The sequence below is a fragment of the Ranitomeya variabilis genome, chromosome 1 (genome assembly GCF_051348905.1).
Source record: "Ranitomeya variabilis isolate aRanVar5 chromosome 1, aRanVar5.hap1, whole genome shotgun sequence".
NCBI classification, from domain to species: Eukaryota; Metazoa; Chordata; class Amphibia; order Anura; family Dendrobatidae; genus Ranitomeya; species Ranitomeya variabilis.
The window spans coordinates 293,504,557-293,526,918 of NC_135232.1; the positions used below are offsets into that span (position 1 = coordinate 293,504,557).

The following is a 22,362-nucleotide window of genomic DNA, read 5'->3' on the forward strand; positions in this document are numbered from 1 at the left end:
ACTCGCAATAACCTAGAGAATCACAATGGCAGGTTAGTTTTAGCATTTAGTGAACCTAGCAAAAAAGCCAAACAAAAAACAAGTGTGGGATTGGGAATTTTTTTCCCCATTTTCTAGTGAAAGACATGGTAAAACCAATGGTGTCGTTCAAAAGTACAACTCGTCCCGCAAAAAATAAGCCCTCACATGACCATATTGATGGAAAAATAAAAAAAGTTATGGCTCTGGGAAGGAGGGAAGTGAAAAACGAACACGGAAAAACGAAAAAGGGCCTCAACTTGAAGGGGTTAAAGCTTTCCCAATATATTTGTATTCGTTCCATAGGTATGCCCAGTTCATGAAGTTGATAGTGGACAAGTCACAAAATGGAGACTTGCTTCAACCTGAGAACAATGGAGATGAGTCCATGAAAGGTAAGCCTAAGGCCGGATTCAGATGAGCGTATAAATAATCATCCGATTAAGGCTTCTTTCACACTTTAGTTGTTTGGCGTGAGTCTGCTCCGACATAGTGACGGATCCGTCACAATTGTTGAGAAAAAGGTTCTAACGGATCCGTTTTTTTGACGGATCAGTTACTTGGGGGTTGTCTGGGAAAAGTATCTACTTTTTGGAGCATGCGCAATTGTAAAAGCGGATTGGGGCGACGGATCCGCCGAAATGACGGTCGCGACGGATCCGTCGCCCATAGGCGGCCATTCTATGGAATGGCGGACGCGATGGATCCGTCGCAAACCGCCATTTCGGCGCCGACAAAAAACGTTATAATGTCCGTCAATGTCTAGACAACGTCCGCCAAATTTCGATGGATCCGTCACATGGCGGATGGAACGGACGACCATCCGCCACAATCCGTCGCTAGTGCATGTCTATGGGAAAATAGCGGATCCGCCAAAAAAAATGGCGGATCCGCTATTTGAGGAAAATGGCGGTTTCAGTCTGACGCCAAAAGACTGCCAAGTGTGAAAGAGGCCTTACTGCTGCCCCTTCTATTACCCCAGACCCGTCTACAGCTGCTCAACCAGAACCCCCCCTAGAATGGGTCCCCTTTATGAAGATAATACTGCCATAGTGTTCTCACATAATACTGCCATACAGATCACACATAATATCGCCATATAGAGCACACAATACCGCCATATAGAGCACACAATACCGCCATATAGATCTCACATAACGGGGGAGAGGAGTGCATAGGAGAGGATTAGATACACAGCTCAGCAGTCAGTATCACACAGGACAGTATTAGATACACAGCTCAGTCAGTATCATACAGGATAGGATTAGATACATGGCTCAGCCGTCAGTATCACAAAGGATAGCATTAGATACACAGCTCAGCAGTCAATATCACACAGGGGAGGATTAGATACACATCTCAGCACAGTATAACACAGGGTAGGATTAGATACACAGCTCAGCACAGTATCACACAGGATAGGATTAGATACACAGCTCAGCACAGTATCACACAGGAGAGGATTAGATACACAGCTCAGCACAGTATCACACAGGATAGTATTAGATACACAGCTGTTATGATCCTTAGTGGTTGAGAATCACAAATTACTCCAGCAAGGTGACTAAACATAGGACAAGCTCTAGGGAGGTGGAAGCAGATTCAGCAAAAGAGGCCCACTAATTCTAGATAGCAGAAAATAGAAAAGGGGTCTATGCGGTCAGTAAAAAACCCATACAAAATATCCACACTGAGATTTCAAGAACCCCCACACCAACTAACGGTGTGAGGGGAGAAACTCAGTCCCCTAGAGCAACCAGCAAGTAAGAAATCACATTTTAACAAGCTGGACAAAAAACATGATGAACGCTGATAATCAGAAACTGAACAAACAAAAACTTAGCTTGTCTTGGAGAGACTGGGAGCAAGGTAGTCACCAGGAATCTGAAGAGCACTGAATACATTGATAGCAGGCCAGGAACTGAGTATCCAGGTGAGCTAAATAGGAAACCAACCAAGGATAACGAACCAGGTGATGAAGCCAACCTGCAGAAAGACAACACTACACAGTACCGCTTGTGACCACTAGAGGGAGCCCAAAAATAGAGTTCACAACACACAGCTCAGTCAGTATCACACAGGGTAGGATTAGATGCATGGCTCAGCACAGTAACACACAGGAGAGGATTAGATACACGGCTCAGCACACAGTATCCCACAGGAGAGGATTAGATACACATCTCAGCACAGTATCACACAGGGTAGGATTAGATACAAGGCTCAGCACAGTATCACACAGGATAGGATTAGATACATGGCTCAGCACAGTATCACACAGTATAGGATTAGATACACGTCTCAGCACAGTATCACACAGGGTAGGATTAGATACATGGCTTAGCACAGTATCACACAGGAGCGGATTAGATACACGTCTCAGCAAAGTATCACACTGGAGAGGAGTAGATACATGGCTCAGTCAGTATCACACAGGGTAGGATTAGATGCATGGCTCAGCACAGTAACACACAGGAGAGGATTAGATACACGGCTCAGCACACAGTATCCCACAGGAGAGGATTAGATACACATCTCAGCACAGTATCACACAGGGTAGGATTAGATACAAGGCTCAGCACAGTATCACACAGGATAGGATTAGATACATGGCTCAGCACAGTATCACACAGGATAGGATTAGATACACGTCTCAGCACAGTATCACACAGGGTAGGATTAGATACATGGCTCAGCACAGTATCACACAGGAGCGGATTAGATACACGTCTCAGCAAAGTATCACACTGGAGAGGAGTAGATACATGGCTCAGTCAGTATCACACAGGATACGATTAGATACACGGCTCAGCACACAGTATTACACAGGAGAGTAGATACACAGCTCAGCAAAGTATCACACAGGAGAGGATTAGATACACAGCTCAGTCAGTATCACACAGGATAGGATTAGATGCATGGCTCAGCACAGTAACACACAGGAGAGGATTAGATACACGGCTCAGCACACAGTATCCCACAGGAGAGGATTAGATACATGGCTCAGCACAGTATCACACAGGATAGGATTAGATACATTGCTCAGCAGACAGCATCACACAGGAGAGGATTAGATACACGTCTCAGCACAGTATCACACAGGGTAGGATTAGATACATGGCTCAGTAGACAGTATCTCACAGGAGAGGATTAGATACACAGCTCAGCACAGTATCACACAGGATAGGATTAGATACACAGCTCAGCACACAGTATCACACAGGAGAGTAGATACACAGCTCAGCAAAGTATCACACAGGAGAGGATTAGATACACAGCTCAGTCAGTATCACACAGGATAGGATTAGATGCATGGCTCAGCACAGTAACACACAGGAGAGGATTAGATACACGGCTCAGCACACAGTATCCCACAGGAGAGGATTAGATACATGGCTAAGGACAGTATCACACAGGGTAGGATTAGATACATGGCTCAGCAGACAGTATCTCACAGGAGAGGATTAGATACACAGCTCAGCACAGCATCACACAGGATAGGCTTAGATACACAGCTCAGTCAGCATCACACAGGAGAGGATTAGATACACTTCTCAGCACAGTATCACACAGGGTAGGATTAGATACATGGCTCAGCAGACAGTATCTCACAGGAGAGGATTAGATACACAGCTCAGCACAGTATCACACAGGATAGTATTAGATACACAGCTCAGTCAGTATCACACAGGATAGGATTAGATACATGGCTCAGCAGACAGTATCTCACAAGAGAGGATTAGATACACAGCTCAGCACAGTATCACACAGGATAGCATTAGATACACAGCTCAGTCAGTATCACACAGGGTAGGATTAGATACACGTCTCAGCACAGTATCACACAGGAGAGGATTAGATACATGGCTCAGCAGACAGTATCTCACAGGAGAGGATTAGATACACAGCTCAGCACAGTATCACACAGGATAGTATTAGACACACAGCTCAGTCAGTATCACACAGGATAGGATTAGATACATGGCTCAGCAGACAGTATCACACAGGAGAGGATTAGATACATGGCTCAGCACAGTAACACACATGGGAGGAGAACTGTTCACAGTCAGCACCACAAAGGATAGGATTAGATACCTCTCCCCCTCCCCACTGATACTTACTTCACAGCTCCCTGCTGAATCCTTTCTCCCTCCCGTCCTTGGTCTCCTCTTTCTCCTCCTCCTGTAACAGCAGGGCTCCTGCGATTATCCTGGGAAGCTGGAGCTCACAGATGCACTGTGAGCTCCTGGAAGATGGCACCGATCTGCCTCTGCTGTGGTGTGGACGGCTCAGGGGGCGTGGCCAGAACACAGCAGGGAGCAGATTATAATGCTAGGTATGGGGTCGGACGCCGACCTCAGCCTCCTATGCCCAGGGCTGCCGTATTTGCAGAGTGTAAGTGTCGTGCAGCTTCACTTACACTCCTGCAAAGCAAAATGGCGGCGCCCAGTGGCTGAAAAAAAAAAATTAATAATAAAAAAAATGTTAAAGTTAAAAATAGGAAATTTGTATTAAAAATAATTGTTTATATAAACAATTATTTTTAATACAAAAAATAAAATGCGGCACCTTCCCTTTAAATCAGGTTTTAATGTTAAATGTATTTTTTTTAATCTTTTGATAATTTTGTTTTCAACTTCCATATTACTCTCTATGTAAGAAAAAAAATTAGAAATCTTGCAAGTTTCACACTGGCCCCTAAGCCTAAGGCTACGTTCACACGATCCTTTTTTTGCTGCGGATCCGCAGCGGATTTTGCACTGCGGATCCGCAGCCGTTTTCCATGCAGGGTACAGTACAATGTAACCCTATGGAAAACTCCAACTGCTGTGCCCACTATCCTTTTTTCCGCTGGAAAATCTGCGCGGATTTTCTGCGGAAAAAAAGAAGTACCATGTCAATTCTTGCTGCGGATTCCGCTCCTGTTTTCAACATGCACCAATAGGAAAGTGCTGTTGAAAACCCGCAGAGGAATCCGCAGAAGAAACAGTCGGAAAATCAGCAGTGCAGTTTTGCACTGCGGATTTTCCAAAACAGGACCTGAAAAAAAAAGGACCAAAAAAAGGATCGTGTGAACGTAGCCTAATACTAGCCTCATTCTTCCTCGTCTGTACATGACTTTTTTAGCAGTCATGCTGCCGACACACGATCAGTATTTGGTCAGTATTTTACATCAGTATTTGTAAGACAAAACCAGGAGTGGGTGATAAATGCAGAAGTGGTATCGTGTTTCTATTATACTTTTCCTCTGATTGTTCCACTCCTGGTTTTGGCTTCCAAATACTGATGTAAAATACTGACCAAATACTGATAGTGCGACGGCAGCCTCATTATCATTAAAGGAGAGATCCGACATTTCGTGAAAAACAAAAAATGTTCCTAAGCACTAATAGGCAGGTAATTGCTACCTACCTGCCTTTTGAGCCTGGCGCCAAACCTCTCCTGCCGGCAATTTAGCTGCCTGTGCTGATCACATTGACAGAGAGGCAGCTTCTTTTCCACTTTGCTTTATTGACGGAGCCGGACTTTCTGATTGACAGCCGGATTTTCACTGCCTAAGGCCGGTTTCACACGTCAGTGGCTCCGGTACGTGAGGTGACAGTTTCCTCACGTACCGGAGACACTGACACACGTAGACCCATTAAAATCAATGCATCTGTGCAGATGTCATTGATTTTTTGCGGACCGTGTCTCCGTGTGCCAAACACGGAGACATGTCAGTGTTCGTGGGAGCGCACGTATTACACGGACCCATTAAAGTCAATGGGTCCGTGTAAAACACGGACTGCACACGGGCGTTCTCCGTGTGCAGTCCCTGTGGCGTGCAGGAGACAGCGCTACAGTAAGCGCTGTCCCCCCCACATGGTGCTGAAGCCGCCATTCATATCTTCTGTGCAGCAGCATTTGCTGCATAGAAGATATGAATAATAGTGTTTAAAAGAAAGATCTATCTGTCCGCCGCCCTCCCACCCCCTGTGCGCCCCCCCGCTGTTCTGAAAATACTCACCCGCTTCCCTCGCAGTGTCCTGTCCTGGCCGCGCCTTCTACTGTATGCGGTCACGTGGGGCCGCCGATTAGAGTCATGAATATGTGGCTCCACCTCCCATAGGGGTGGAGCCGCCTATTCATGACTGTAAATGAGCGGCCCCACGTGACCGCATACAGTAGAAGGCGCGGTCTGGACAGGAAGCAGCGACAGCCAACGAGGGAGCCGGGTGAGTATTTTCAGAACAGCGGGGGGGCGCACAGGGGGTGGGAGGGCGGCGGACAGATAGATCTTTCTTTTAAACACTATTATTCATATCTTCTATGCAGCAAACGCTGCTGCACAGAAGATATGAATCGCGGCTTCAGCACGATGCAGGGGACCGCGCTAAACTTTAGCGCTGTCTCCTGCACGGTCCGTGTGGTACCCACTCGGCACACGGGCGGCACACGTGTGCCGCACGTATGGCCTACGTGAGCTCACGGGCACACGGACACGGATAACTCCGGTACCGATTTTTTCCGGTACCGGAATTATCTGGACGTGTGAGACTGCCCTATCTGAGGCAGCCGACTGTCAACCAGAGAATGCCTAGAAAACTCCTGGAGATGTCCGTTAGGCCTCATTCATATGCCCATGTAAACATGCCTGAAAAAATGGTAGCGTGTCATCCATGTGTCTGTTTTTACCATCAGTGTGTCATCCTTGTCCATTTTTACCATCACTGTGTCATCTGTGTGTTCGTTTTACCATCAGTGTGTCATCTGTGTCCATTGTTGCTATCAGTGTGTCATCTGTGTGTCCATTGTTACCATCAGTGTGTCATCTGTTTGTCCGTTTTACCATCAGTGTTTCATCCGTGTGTCCATTGTTACCATCAGTACGGTCTTCAGTGTTTTTCACCAGTGGAGAAATGAATAAATGAAAAAGCTTCTCCTATACTTTGAAATATTAAGTACGAACAGCACATAGATGCCATCCGTATGCTGTATGTGTTCTCACGGACCCATAGACTTGTATTGGCACTTTTCATCCAGAGAAATTAGGACATGTCTTTGAGGTTTGCAAGGACACACGGCCAATGAAAAAAACCACGGATATGTGAACGACACCATAGATTATAATGGGCACGTGTTCTATCCATGATAAAAAAAAAACACATAACACATACGTGAAACATGGTCATGTTATTGAGCCTTATCAGATCTATTACTAGGCTGCTGGAAAGTACAAGTCTGGTATTTCTAGTTTGCACGTTTTGATTTTATCTTTTGTCGTGTGATTGTTTCTCGTGTACTCATGGCGCCTGGCTATATAAACGTATAGCTCTGACAAAGAACGCAGTGTGTACATTGTTGCTTCTATTAGAACATGGATTGAGAAAATTTTTTTTAATGAAATATTTTTGAAAAACAGTCTTATTTTTATAAAGCTGGAACTTCTTTCTTCGTTTATCCCACAAGTGGTCCCTTCTCACTTCTATACAGCTAGAGCCTGGGTGAGCTGGTTTTTCTTTTGTTTCCAGTGTGAATAGAAAATTGCAAGACTTTGTTTTATGTACAAATAAAATGTTAAAAAAAAAAATAAAATTCTAAAACATTTAATTTTTTTTTTTTCATATAAAACCTGATTTAAACAATAGGTCATTTTCTGATGACACATTCTCATCAAACTTGATCTGACACATCCATATGCTGCCTTAGATAAGGTTCATTCTCCTATTAATCCATTATTAAAAGGCTCAGTCATGGAATATAGTGCCTGGCCTGCCACCTCCTCCTGCACAGTGATCGACAGGCTGTGTGGTCACATTATAAATGGCGTTTATACTAGAATGTTCATTCTATTCAATGTGCGACAGCAAAAGTGATGGCACTGTTGTAACATGTTGTTCACAAATGTCTAACTGTCCATTACTGGTTTATGATAAGTGATTATCCAACTCTCCTCTTCTTCAGATGATCTTCGCGGCGCAGATATTGTTAGAGACGCCTGCAGAGAGATTGGCTCTGTCGCTGATTATATTTTTGACATACGGTTCAATCCTGATGTATATTCATCAGGTAAGTGATTTTTTTTTTTTCCCCCCTAGATAACGAATGTTTATCTCAGTTGGAATTAACCTTATGTTTTTGTTCTTAGTGGTTAGGTTTCCAGAGACCCAAAACCAGGCCCTTCACGTACAAAAGCGATTGCTGAGTGAAGCGGCCACCTTTATCCTCATGGTGCAGATCCCCAGCTTTGTAAGTAGGAATATAGAAATGTATTCATTTTTGTCGGCAAATATAACATCATCTGGGAAATGTATGGTGTATACAGTACAGTTAAAGGGTTTGCCCCTCTAAAAAAAACAAAACCGAAACAATCCTAATTACACAAACCTTGGCCATAAATGGGCAGTTCTGGGTACGGTTGACGGAGCCAAGTTACTAACACGAATGTTGGCGACTATGTAAATGTCATATTGGTCATCAGTCAGCAGTAGTGATGAGCGAGTATACTCGTTGCTCGGGTTTTCCTGAGCATGCTCGGGTGACCTCCGAGTATTTATGACTGCTCGGAGATTTAGTTTTCATTGCTGCAGCTGAATGATTTACAGCTACTAGACAGCTTGATTACATGTGGGGATTCCTTAGCAACCAGGCAACCCCCACATGTACTCAGCCTGGCTACTAGCTGTAAACCATTCAGCTGCCGCGATGAAAACTAAATCTCCGAGCAGTCATAAATACTCAGAGGTCACCCGAGCGTGCTCAGGAAAATCCGAGCCACGAGTACACTCGCTCATCACTAGTCAGCAGCATATTGTGAACTTTAGCTTTCAGATGGCATATTGGGAATATTCTTCTTCTCATTATCTCTGTGCTGTACAGGTAAAATCCTGTCTGAATCATATAATTGTTCCCATGGATGGTAAAACACTAAAAGAGTCTCTTCATTCCCACGGAATCAACATGAGATATTTGGGAACAGTTGCTGAGATGATTACCAAGATGCAAGTCCAATCTTCTGTGGATCACCTTTATGTAAGTCTGGTATTTTACACTCAATGACGCCCAGACATGCTCTTACTCTGCCTACTCATCATTCTGTGAATAACTACTAGCATGAATGATTATTCTTTTTTTTTTATCCAACAGAGAATAATAATCATCGACATAGTCACACGTTCAGCCAAAAAGATCCTACGTAGCTACCTACAGGTAAGACTAGCCCAAGCAGTCTGTCTAGAGTTCCTTATGCCCCATCCACCCCACACCAAACCTTAGTCATAAAACAGCCTGTATTGACAAGAAATGAGAAAGCGAACCATACCGTACCTTCTTCCAGCAGTAATGGTCCATGAGATCAGGTCTTGGGTATGACATTTTAACAGGACTTATAGTATATTAGGTGATAAACTGTGTTGCTCTCAGTTATTTTACAATATATACTCTTGATTTATTTGTCACCTTGTCTTTGAATGTTCTGTAGTTCCATGGAATGTCTTAGGCCGGGATCACACATACGCGAGATACGGCCGAGTCTCGCAGGTGAAAACCAAGCTCTGGCGCCGGCACTCCGGAGCGGAGGAGCGTGCAGCTCCATGTATTGCTGTGCGGCTGCACACTCCGCTCCCACGTGCCGGCGCCAGAGCTTGGTTTTCACCTGCGAGACTCGGCCGTATCTCGCGTATGTGTGATCCCGGCCTTATTCTTTTAATGTCCGTCTGTGGTGATGAGCTGGAAACTTAGTGAAGATCCAGATCCTTTAGGATTGTACATATTTGTATGGGTGGCAGTGACATTATCATGGATTGTATCCCTATGTCTTACATTAGGGGATAGAGATGTCCGCTTTGTCAGCTGCGCTCAGCCACTTTCTGAACTGCTTCCTGAGTTCTTACCCAAATCCTGTGGCTCATCTGCCTCCTGATGAGCTGCTCTCCCGTAAGCGCAAGAACAAGAAGAAGATGCGTTCAGTGGAAAATGGAGACAGCACGGCCTGGGCCAGTATGACACCTACTGACCTCTGGAAGCAAATCCAGCACAGTGCTAAAGACAGCTTCGACTTCACAATCGCATGGTAAGATTCCAATTATTAATAGGAGAAATGTCAGATGCTGAATATAGCAGGACAGAATACACCGTACAACAGTCCATACACATCAGATATTCTTACTGACTCACTCCTAGACATGCATAAACCGGCTTGGGAGCTAAAATTGTGATTATGGCGGCAGATATTCTGTTATTAATGCCATCACCTGGCTGATAATTGGGAGCTATACATTGTATTCAGCCACACAGATTAATATATAAACGGGACTGTAGGTTTAGTTTTCCTGTAACCTATTCATGTTCATTACTTGTTTTAACCAGTTGTTACCCCCTCTAAGCTGACCGTAAGCCACCGTCATGTCATGTTTGACTGGTCAATTGGCCGGCAGCTATTTCGGCCATCTCTCGCAATTCTTAATATAGGAAACGCTATATGGTCTTGAAAATGTTATCTATTTTTATATTTAATATAATTTTATTAAATAATTTTTATACGCTTGTGTGAACTTAGCCTAAGGTTGCAGACAGACAGCCATAATACTCGTATTGCAATCCTCTGACTGGCAGTCCGCTCTCCTGACCTGAACATGACAGCATGTGTTTCTATGCAGGTGGCACACTCAGGTCGAGAGAGCAGACTGCCAGTCCAAGGATTGCAATGCAATCCTAGTGTGAATATTATGGCCACCTGTCTGTACCTTAAGTGTAAGGGCTGGTTCAGACGATCATTTTATACAGAGTGGGTAGATCGGCTTACTCGACTGCACACGGTGGTAGACACAGGTACACTGTCTCTTTAAATCTTCTGTTAGTTTATTATACAGGTGGCATAAACCAACATGAGATGAAAATAAACACAGCCCTTCTGACAAAACAAAACAAAATGGTATATAGTCTTTGCATCTGTGGGGCTCAGCCTGCTCAGGATAACAACCACACACTGGTTCAGCTTTTCCTTCTCAGGACACAAATTGCTGGAGTTCCTCACTCCAGTCCTACTGAACACTGAATGCCTCAGGAGGCTGACTATTAAAACCCCAGACCACTGCCTGGGTTTGAGATAAGGTGGACACCCTCCCACCTTCTCTATGTTTGCCCACAAGAACCCCTCCCTTAAAATGGCTGACTAACCCCTCTCAACACATAATGTGCTGGAGGAAACTTCTGGGTTCAAATCATTGAAGCTAATGGCCTCCGTGAAACATATCTCCCCTCCAGCACTTTGCTAGTGACTTTGTCACAACAGACATGTGCATGTTACAATTGGACATCTCACTGACCAATGAAATTCAATAGGGCAGTTCATGTGGCATGGGAAAAAAACGTAGCATGCATTAGTCTTCTCCGCTTTTTAGATGAGACTTGCCTATTCAAGTCTATGGGTGCGCAAAAAAAATTTGATCCCATAAGGATCCCACATATTCCATTGGATTTTGATGGACACATTGCCATTATTAATAAAGGAAGGTGTGTTTGATCATGTATATTATAAAGTGTTGGTGTATAAATATGGATGCCATGAGCACGCAAAATAAGGACACAGATGACACAGAGATAGAATCTGAATACAAGGTGTTTGGGTGGAAATAGGAGAATTTTTCATCTGCTCGTCCCAACTGGCCATGTACTAGCCATAAAGCCAATCTGTTTTTCATGTAATTCTCCCCCTATTAGTGTCATAAATATAGGCCTGACCTCTACGTATTGTGTTTCAGTGATTCTGTGGAGCAGCTGGTTGAGAAGTTTACTCTGCAGAAAGTCACGCTCCTCAGGGAGTTCTGTATGAAGACGGGAGTTCAGGTAATTGTCTCTACATGTATGTGGAATGCTATATCTGTATCTTCAGGGCTCGGGCTTCTTATCGGACGCTTCATACCTGTAATACCTGCAAGAAATATGCTTTGCAAGCAGTGATTTTTTTTCTTTTATGATTAAAAAGAATGTGTTTTTTTTATATTGTAATATTTTAGGGTTAATATTCATACTTGTTTGTTTTGAAAAAAGGCAATGTGGTATATGGTAAGAGATTATAGAACTTTTTAAAAAAATCATCAGTTCTGTGGTATTATTGCTTGATGTTGCAAGCCTAAAGCATGAGGCACCAACTTCTGATTTCTCACTTGTGCAGTTTTGTCATGGAAACGTTATGTGTATTCTGATCACCATCCACATCAGTGACTACATATAACACAGATAATTACCATTATTCAGACCAGTTAGGATGTACAGTTGTTTGAAAAAGTGTTTGCCCCTTGCTGATTTCCTGTTCTTTTGCATGTTTGTCACACCTACTGTAAATGTTTCAGATCACCAAACAAATTTAAATATTAGACAAAGATAAATCAAGTACACACAAAATGAAGTTTTCAAATGAAAGCCTTTATAATTAAGGGAAAAAGAAATCCAAACCTACAGGGCCCTGTGTGAAAAGTGATTTCCCCCACCTCTCCTAAAACCTAAATTAACTGTGGTTTATCACATCTTTTGGAAGCTGAGTTCAATTTCCAAAAGCCACATGCAAGCTTGATTACTGCCACACCTGTTCTCAATCAAGAAATAAATTAAATAGGACCTACCGTATATACTCGAGTATAAGCCGAGATTTTCAGCCCACTTTTTTGGGCTGAAAGTCCCCCTCTCGGCTTATACTCGAGTCATACCCGGGGGTCGGCAGGGGAGGGGGAGCGGGGGCTGTGTAAAAATACTCACCTAGTCCAGGCGCGGTCCCTGCAGGTCCCTGGCTTCCCCGTCAGCAGCAACTTCAGCTTCTTCCTGTACTGAGCGGTCACATGGTACCGCTCATTATGGCAATGAATATGCGGCTCCACCTCCCATAGAGGTGGAGCCGCATATTCATTACTGTAATCAGCGGTACCATGTGACCGCTGAGTACAGGATGAAGCGCTGCGGCGTCAGGGAAGCAGGGACTGCACAGCGCCAGGACCAGGTGAGTATAGCGGGGAGCGCTGCGTTGCGCGATAGTCACCTTTCCTCCTTCCGGGCGCCGCTCTGTCTTCAGCAGTGACGCTCAGGTCAGAGGGCGCGGTGACGTAGTTAGTGCGCGCCCTCTGCTGAACGTCAGTGCTGAACATGGAGTAGCGCTGGAACGAGGTGCAGGTGACTATTGAAAGTGCCGGGGGCCTGACCGACTGAGAGGTGAGTATGTGATTTATTTTTTTTTATCGCAGCAAATGGGGCAAGTGTCTGTATGGAGCATCTATGGGGCCATAATGTTTGAGCAGCACTATATGGGGCCATAATGTTTGTGCAGCACTATATGGGGCCATAACGTTTATGCAGCACTATATGGGGCCATAAAGTTTGTGCAGCATTATATGGGGCCATAACATTTGTGCAGCACTATATGGGGCCATAACGTTTGTGCAGCACTATATGGGGCCATAATGTTTGAGCAGCACTATATGGGGCCATAACGTTTGAGCAGCACTATATGGGGCCATAACGTTTGAGCAGCACTATATGGGGCCATAACGTTTGAGCAGCACTATATGGGGCCATAACGTTTATGCAGCACTATATGGGGCCATAACGTTTATGCAGCACTATATGGGGCCATAACGTTTATGCAGCACTATATGGGGCCATAACGTTTATGCAGCACTATATGGGGCCATAATGTTTGTGCAGCACTATATGGGGGCCATAACGTTTATGCAGCACTATATGGGGGCCATAATGTTTGTGCAGCACTATATGGGGGCCATAACGTTTATGCAGCACTATATGGGGCCATAACGTTTGTGCAGCACTATATGGGGCAAGTGTCTGTATGGGGCATCTATGGGGCCATAACGTTTGTGCAGCACTATATGGGGCAAGTGTCTGTATGGGGCCATAATTAACGTTTGTAGGGCACTACGGCATATGGGGCAAGTGTCTGTATGGAGCATCTTATAGGTCCATAGTCAAGGTTTGTGCAGCACTATAAGGGGCAAATATCTTCATAGAGCATCTTATGGGGCCATAATCAGCATTTGTGCAGCATTATATTGGGCAAATGTGTCTATGGAGCATCTTATGGGGCCTTTATTAACCTTTATGCAGGATTATATGGGGCATATTTTAATATGGAACATCTTATAGGGCCATCATAAACTGCATGGAGCATTATATGGGGCTCCTGATTCAATATATTCAATATGGATATTCAAAAACACTTAACCTACTGATGTCTCAATTAATTTTACTTTTATTGGTATCTATTTTTACTTTTGACATTTACCGGTAGCTGCTGCATTTCCCACCCTAGGCTTATACTCGAGTCATTAAGTTTTCCCAGTTTTTTGTGGCAAAATTAGGGGGGTCGGCTTATACTCGGGTCGGCTTATACTCGAGTATATAAGGTACCTGACAAGTGAAGTAGACCAAAAGCTCCTCAAAAGCTAAACATCATATTGTGATCCAAATAAATTCTGGAACAAATGAGAAACAAAGTAATTGAGAATCTATAAGTCTGGAAAAGGTTATAAATGCATTTTTTAAGCTTTTGGACTCCAGTGAACCACAGTGAGAGCCATTATCCACAAATGGTGAAAGCATGGAGCAAAGGTGAACCTTCCCAGGAGTGGCCGGCCAATCTAAATTACCCCGAGAGCACCATGACAACTCATCCAAATGGTCCCAAAAGACCCCACAACAACATCCAAAGAACTGCAGGCCTCACTTGACTCTGTTAAGGTCAGTGTTCATGACTCCACCATAAGAAATACTGTGCAAAGATGGCCTGCATGGCAGAGTTCCAAGACTAAAACCACTGCTGAGCAATCTAATATATAAAGCTGAATGTGTGTATGTATGTCCGGGATTGGCATCTGAACCGTCGCAGCTACAGCCACAAAATTTTGCACAGTCACACGTCTGGACCCCGAGAGCGTCAAAGCTATGTTGTGAGGTGAAATTTTAACCCCGCGCTTTCCAATTCACCAAACAATTTTGCCCCTATCTACATAATGGGGAAAAAAATGAAAGGAAAAGTGTTGGAGGCAAATTAACAGCTGCCAGATGTGAACAAGGGGGACTTAAAGAATGAGAGCGATGGCGCCAAAGAGTATATACTGTACAGTTGCTAAGGTGGGGCCCCGACATGGGATAATCACCACACCACCACGGGGATATGAAAACACACACAAAATGCGCCACACACTACCACGTGCTCGAACACATATACCACCCTCAGCACACATTTCACCACACATGCACCAACCTCGCCACATAAAAGTCGAAACACAAAAGTCGCCGCTCAAAACTCGCCACGTGCAAAACTCTCCACATGCAAAACTCGCCACACGTGCAAAACTCACCTCATGGAAAACTCGCCACACGCAAAACTTGCACACGTGGAAAAATTGCCACATGCACAAAAGTTGCAACACATGCAAAAGTTGCCTCACACAAAACGTGCACATACTCAAAAGGCACCACACATAAAACTCGCCACGTGCAAAACTCGCCATGCGCAAAACTTGCTGCACACAACTTGCTACACTAACCTGTCACATGCAACTCGACACACAAAAAGTTGCTACACGCATGTCGCCACACAACTCATCTCACAAAAGTCGCTACATGCATGTCGCCACACGCAACTCAACACACACAACTTGACACACGAAACTCGCCCTAAAACACACACAAGTCTGGTATTATCCTTCAAAAATAAAAATGGGAAAATAAGAGAAGTGAGGTGCTATAACTAACCACAGATATTTACTATGCCCAGGCAACGCCGGGCTCTTCAGCTAGTAAGAACATAAAGGCTTGTCTCAGTTTTGTCAGAAAACATCTTGATGATCCCCAAGACTTTTGGGAGAAAAGTCTAACGAGACAAAAGTTGATCTTTTGGACTTGAATTGTTTGGAAGGTGTATGTCCCATTACATCTGGTGTAGAAGTAAGACAGCATTTGAAAAAAGGAATATTATACCAACAGTTAAGTATGGTAGTGGTTTATGTGATGGTGTAGGGCTGATTTGCTGCTTCAAGACCTGGAAGACTTGCTGTGGTAAATGGAGCCATGAATTCTGCTGTCTACCAAAACATCCTGAAGGAGAATATCCAACCATCTGTTCGTGATCTCAAGCTAAAGCACACGTGGCTCATGCAGCAGGACAATGATCCAAAACACACCAACAAGTCCACCTCTGAATGGCTTAAGAAAGACAAAATTAAGACTTTGCAGTGGCCTAGTCAAAGTCCTGATCTTAAACCGACTGAGATGCTGTGGCATGATCTTAAAAAGGTTCATGCTCGGAAACCCTCCAATGTGGCTGACTTACAACAATTCCGTAAAGATGAGTGGGCCAAAATTCCTCCAGAGTGTTGTAAAAGACTCACTGCCAGGTATCGCAAATGCTTGATTGCAGTTGTTTATGCTATGGGCGGCCCAACCAGTTATTAGGTATAGGGGGCAATCAATTTTTCACAAAGGGCCCTGTAGATTTGGATTTCTTTTTCCCTTAATAATAAGGACCTTCATTTAAAACCTGAATATTGTGTTTACTTGTTTTATCCTTATCTAATATTTAAATTTCTTTGGTGATCTGAAACATTTAAGTGTGACAAACATGTAAAAGAATAGGAAATCAGGAAGGGCAAATACTTTTTCACACAACTGTAGATCTTGATGCGGATGGTGATTTGAATTCTGTTATCACTGGAGAATAAGTCTTCCGTTACTCAAGAATAACTTTAAATAGGTTGTCCACTAATTTGTTGTGTCTAATCAGGGTGGAGGTTCCGACACCCGGCATCCCCGCCAATCATCTGTTCTCGGAGAAGCTCCATCTTCTGATAGGTCATCATTGAAAAAGTAGTGGACAATCTGTTTGACTGGTTTCCATATTACAAAGATGATCTTATTTTTTATAGGTTCTCCTGCGGGAATACAATTTTGAAAGTCGCCATAAGCCAGCCATAACAGAGGAAGACATTTTGAATATGTTTCCTGTAGTCAAACATGTCAGCATTAAGTCCAAGGAAGGTCATGAATTATTCACTAAAGCACAGATGAGCATACAGAAAGGTAACGGCATTCTGCTCCGGGCTACTAATTTAGACTCTTCTTTAGGTAATTTACAACTCTTATAGCGCAGATCAATTAAAGGTGTTTTGTAAAATGTAAATTGCCGCTGATGTCTGGAATACAAGCTGTCCATACAGATGAACGTTCACCTTGGGCCAGCAGTGTTTTATTTTAATAGTTTTAGTCCAAAATCAAAGTCAGGTAAGTATTCATTTCTTATGGTGCCCATACACATGAGATGAATGCCAGCCGAACTTACCTGGTATGGGGGTGTCCGTACTTTCTCCTAATAACATAATGGCGGGGAAGAAGGATGGGACTTGTTTGGTCTGTGCTAAGCCACTGCCACAAGACGAATCTGTCAGCCGTTCACTTCTCCCTCCCCATGGTTAATCTAAGCATGAATTTGACAATGGACACATTTAACAATCTAAGAAGTATGGCCTGCTATATTAGTTTATATTTATATAGTGCCTTTTTTAATAGAAAACTCTAAACAAGCTTCCTATATGCATTCTGCTTAAAGGGGTTGTCCATTTGCAGGAAATTGGACCCAAAATTCTGTAAAATAACTAAAATAACAAACACAGCAGGTACTGCCAGCTCCCCGCCACTACAGCAGTTATACACATTGTCAATCACTGAGCTCAGCAGCTTGTGCCAAACCCTGAGATTGAAGCAGTGGTGTGGAGCCGGCGCTAGACACTAGAAGGGTGAGTACCTGCTGTGTCTGTTATTTTAGGTATTCTACAGAATCGGGGGTCCACTTTCCAGAAAGGGGACAACCTCTTTAATGATTGAACTGAAAATGTCTCTCTGTTTTCCCTAATGAAATCTGTGTATAGTCAGAATTCTACCTTTAATTTTATCTCTTTGTATCATAAAAAAAGATCTCTAGACAACATAAAGATTGTTTTAATTATATACCGTATTTACTTGCTTATATAGCACCATCGTATTCCATAGCACTTTACAGACATTACCATCACTGTCCTTATTGAGGCTCAAAATCTAAATTCCCCATCAGTATGTATTTGGCGTGTGGGAGGAAGCCGGAGAACCCGGAGGAAACCCACACAAACACAGGGAGAATATACAAACTCCTTGCAGATGTTGTCCTTGGTGGGATTTGAACCCAGGACCCCAGCACTGCAAAGCAACAATGCTAACCACTGAGCCACCATTAGGAAATTAATCGGCTCACACCTTAAGGGTATGTGCACACGTCAGGATTTCTTGCAGAAATTTCCTGAAGAAAACCGGAAATTTTCTGTAAGAAATCCGCATTTTTTTTTGCGTTTTTTTTCGCGTTTTTTTTAGCATTTTGCAAGCGAAATTAGCTTGGTCACACATAGTGTTTGACAAGTGTGACCAACTTTTTACTATAGATGCTGCCTATGCAGCATCTATAGTAAAAGATAGAATGTTTAAAAATGCTTATACTCACCTGCAGACAGCGGATCTCCTCAGCGGCGTCCGTTCCTATAGATGCTGTGTATGTGCAGGACCTTCCATGACGTCGCGGTCACGTGAGCGGTCACATGACCGGTCTCGCGACCAATCACAAGACCGCGACGTCATCGCAGGTCCTTCACCGCACACCAGCTATAGGAACCGAAGTGGCAGCATGCACCGGAGAGGCGGGAAGACTGCGGGGGCCATCGAAGGTGAGTATATGACTATTTTTTATTTTAATTCTTTTTTTTTGACCAATTATATGGTGCCCAGTCCGTGGAGGAGTCTCCTCTCCTCCACCCTGGGTACCAACCGCACATAATCTGCTTACTTCCCGCATGGTGTGCACAGCCCCGTGCGGGAAGTAAGTAGATCAATGCACTCCTAGGTGTGCGGAATCCCCGCAATTCCGCATTTTTAATGAACATGTTGCTTTTTTTTCCGCGATGCGATTTTTTCGCAGAAAAAAATGCAACATTTGCACAAAAAATGCGGAATACACTGTAAATAATAGGAGGCATATGTTAGCGTTTTTCGCGTTTTTATAGCGAAAAAACGCGAAAAAAACGCGAAAAATACTGAACGTGTGCACATGGCCTTAGACTGCAAGTTGACCTGGTGTTCTTTCTAATTTTTTTAGGTTTGTTTTTAACAGGTAGCACACAGACACAAAATAATATATTTGCAAAAAAAAGGGAAGAAAAAAAGAAGTACCACCTGCACCACCGATGTGGTTTGGTGTAAGCCTCCTGGTAAAGTTCACTCCAGCTGGTCCGCTGACGTCGGGTGCTCAAGCCGTGAATGAAGACTCACTGACGGTAATGTAGAAGAAAGATGCGGCCGCACTCTCCGGTCTTTAAAACAGGTAACTTTATTGCACACACATATCTTCACGGCACGTGGGTGTATCTACATGAATGGAAGGGTACAGGCAGAACGACGGCCGTTTCGCGCCCGTGTGGCGCTTCAACGGGTTGAAGCGCCACACGGGCGCGAAACGGCCGTCGTTCTGCCTGTACCCTTCCATTCATGTAGATACACCCCCGTGCCGTGAAGATATGTGTGTGCAATAAAGTTACCTGTTTTAAAGACCGGAGAGTGCGGCCGCATCTTTCTTCTACATTACCGTTACAAAATAATATATGGTTCCTTTCATATGTTTTTTATAAAATATATATATATATATTTTTTTTTTTGCAGATCAGTAGTCTGAAAAAAAAAATCTGGGCATATCTGAGTTTGGCCAGATTTCTGGACCAACTCACACATTTCAAAGAATGAGTTTGTGAAATGAATAGGCATCACATGGGTGGCATTCATGGGCTGCCAATTTGGAACACGGATATTCGGTCCAGATTAAAAGTCTAGAACTAAAATTGATAGGCAAGCTATATAATTTTAAGGCAGAGATGTCACATTCCTGAATATTTGATATACTACAGTTGAAACCAGAAGTTTACATACACTATATAAAAAGACACATGCACATGTTTTTCTCAATATGTGACATGAAATCAGAATAAACATTTCCCGTTTTAAGCCAATTAGGATTACCATAACTATTAATATTTGCCAAATGCCAGAATAATGTGAGGGAGAGAGAATGTTTTAAGACATTTTTATTACTTTCCGCAAAGTTAAAACTTTACATACATTTCATTAGTATTTGGTACTATTGCCCTTAAACTGAATGACTTGGGTCAGATGTTTGGGATATCCTTCCACAGGCTTCTTACAATAGTTGGTCAGAATTTGGGCCCATTTCTCCAGACAAAACTGGTGTAACTGATCCAGGTTTGTAGGTCGCCTTGCTCACACCTGCTTTTTCAGTTTAGCCCATACATTTTCAATAGGATTGAGATCAGGGCTTTGTGATGGCCACTCCAAAACATTGACTTTGTTATCCTTGAGCCACTTTCTTACCATTTTGGCAGTATGCTTCGGGTCATTGTCCATATGGAAGACCGATTTCCGCAATAAGCTTTAACTTGTTGGCTCATATCTTCAGTATTGCCACATAATCTTGTTTTCTCATACCATCTATATTGTGAACTGCACCAGTCCCTTCTGCAGCTTCTAAGCTTCTCCCTTTTTCCTCCAAACATAACGATGGTCATTATGCCCAAAACGTTAAATTTTAGTTTCATCAGACCACAGGACATGTCTCCAAAAATTAACCCCTTTCTGCCAGCTGACAATATAGTACGTCAGCTGGCAGATCCCCTGCTTTGAGGTGGGCTCCGGCGGTGAGCCCACCTCAAAGCCACAACATGTCAGCTGTTTTGTACAGCTGACATGTGCGCGCAATGAGCGCGAGCGGAATCGCGATCCGCCTGCACCCATTAACTAGTTAAATGCCGCCGTCAAGCGCTGACAGCGGCATTTAACTAGTGCTCCCGGCCGCGTGGCCGGAAGTGCTCGCACCGCTGACCCCCGTCACATGATTGGGGATCATCGGTGCATTGCCATAACAACCAGAGGTCTCCTTGAGACCTCTATGGTTGTTGATGGCCGATTGCTATTGAAGCATGCCAAAAAATTTTAAAAAAGTGTTTAAAAATATAAAAAAAATAAAAAATCTATAAAAGTTCAAATCACCCCTCTTTCGCCCGAATCAAAATAAAACAATTAAAAAAAAATCAAACACACATATTTGGTATCGCCGCGTTCAGAATCGCCCGATCTATCAATAAAAACAAAGGATTAACCTGACCTCTAAATGGCGTAGTGAGAAAAAAATCAAAACGCCAAAATTACGTTTTTTTGGTCTCTGCGACATTGCATTAAAATACAATAACGGGCGATCAAAAGAACGTATCTACACCAAAATGGTATCATTAAAAACGCCAGCTTGGCACGCAAAAAATAAGCCCTCACCTGACCCCAGATCACGAAAATTGGAGACGCTACGGGTATCGGAAAATCGCGCATTTTTTTTTTTTTTTTAGCAAACTTTGGAATTTTTTTTCACCACTTAGATAAAAAATAACCTAGACATGTTAGATGTCTATGAACTCGTAATGACCTGGAGAATCATAATGGCAGGTTAGTTTTAGCATTTGGTGAACCTAGCAAAAAAGACAAACAAAAAGCAAGTGTGAGATTGCACTTTTTTTGCAATTTCATCACACTTGGAATTTTTTTCCCGTTTTCTGTTACACGGCATGGTAAAACCAATGCTATCGTTCAAAAGTACATCTCGTCCCGCAAAAAATAAGCCCTCACATGGCCATATTGACAGAAAAATAAAAAAGTTATGGCTCTGGGAATGAGGAGAGCGAAAAACAAAAACGAAAAAACGGAAAAAGCTCCGGGGGTGAAGGGGTTAAGGTCTTTGTTCCTGTGTGCATTTGGAAACATTAATCTGGCTTTTTAATGGTTCTTTTGGAGTAATGGCTTCTTCCTGGCATAATGGCCTTTCTGTCCATGTTGATAAAGTATTCATTTCACTGTCGATATTGACATAATCTTACCAGCTTCCACCATCATCTTCACAAGGTCTTTTCGTTTTGTTCATCTCTGGGACACAGAACCCGTCTACTTCTTGAGCGGTATGATGGCTGGACATTCCCATATTGTTTGTACTTGCATATAGTTGTTTGTATAGATGAACGATGCACCTTCAGGTATCTTGAAATTGCACCCAAGAATGAGCCAGACTTGTGCAAGTTCACAATTCTCTTCCTGATATCTTGGCTGATTACTTGAGACTTTCCCATGATGCTACACAAGGAAGCAGTGCGTTTCAGGTGTGCATTAAAATGCATCCAATATATCTCTAATTAACTCAGATGTTGCCAAATATCCTATTAGAAACTTCCAAAC

At 43.3% G+C, this 22,362-nt stretch overlaps 1 protein-coding gene across 1 annotated transcript in view; it reads left to right on the forward strand.

The window, feature by feature from the left end:
• Nucleotides 1–22,362, forward strand: part of LOC143815776 (clustered mitochondria protein homolog) — a 73,127-nt gene that overhangs the window by 30,548 nt on the left and 20,217 nt on the right. The window contains exons 11-18 of the mRNA XM_077295377.1: nt 325–413; nt 7,960–8,064; nt 8,144–8,244; nt 8,875–9,027; nt 9,142–9,204; nt 9,822–10,066; nt 11,757–11,841; nt 16,929–17,082. Of these exons, the coding sequence (XP_077151492.1) occupies nt 325–413; nt 7,960–8,064; nt 8,144–8,244; nt 8,875–9,027; nt 9,142–9,204; nt 9,822–10,066; nt 11,757–11,841; nt 16,929–17,082 (995 nt within the window). The remainder of the gene's footprint in view (nt 1–324; nt 414–7,959; nt 8,065–8,143; nt 8,245–8,874; nt 9,028–9,141; nt 9,205–9,821; nt 10,067–11,756; nt 11,842–16,928; nt 17,083–22,362) is intronic.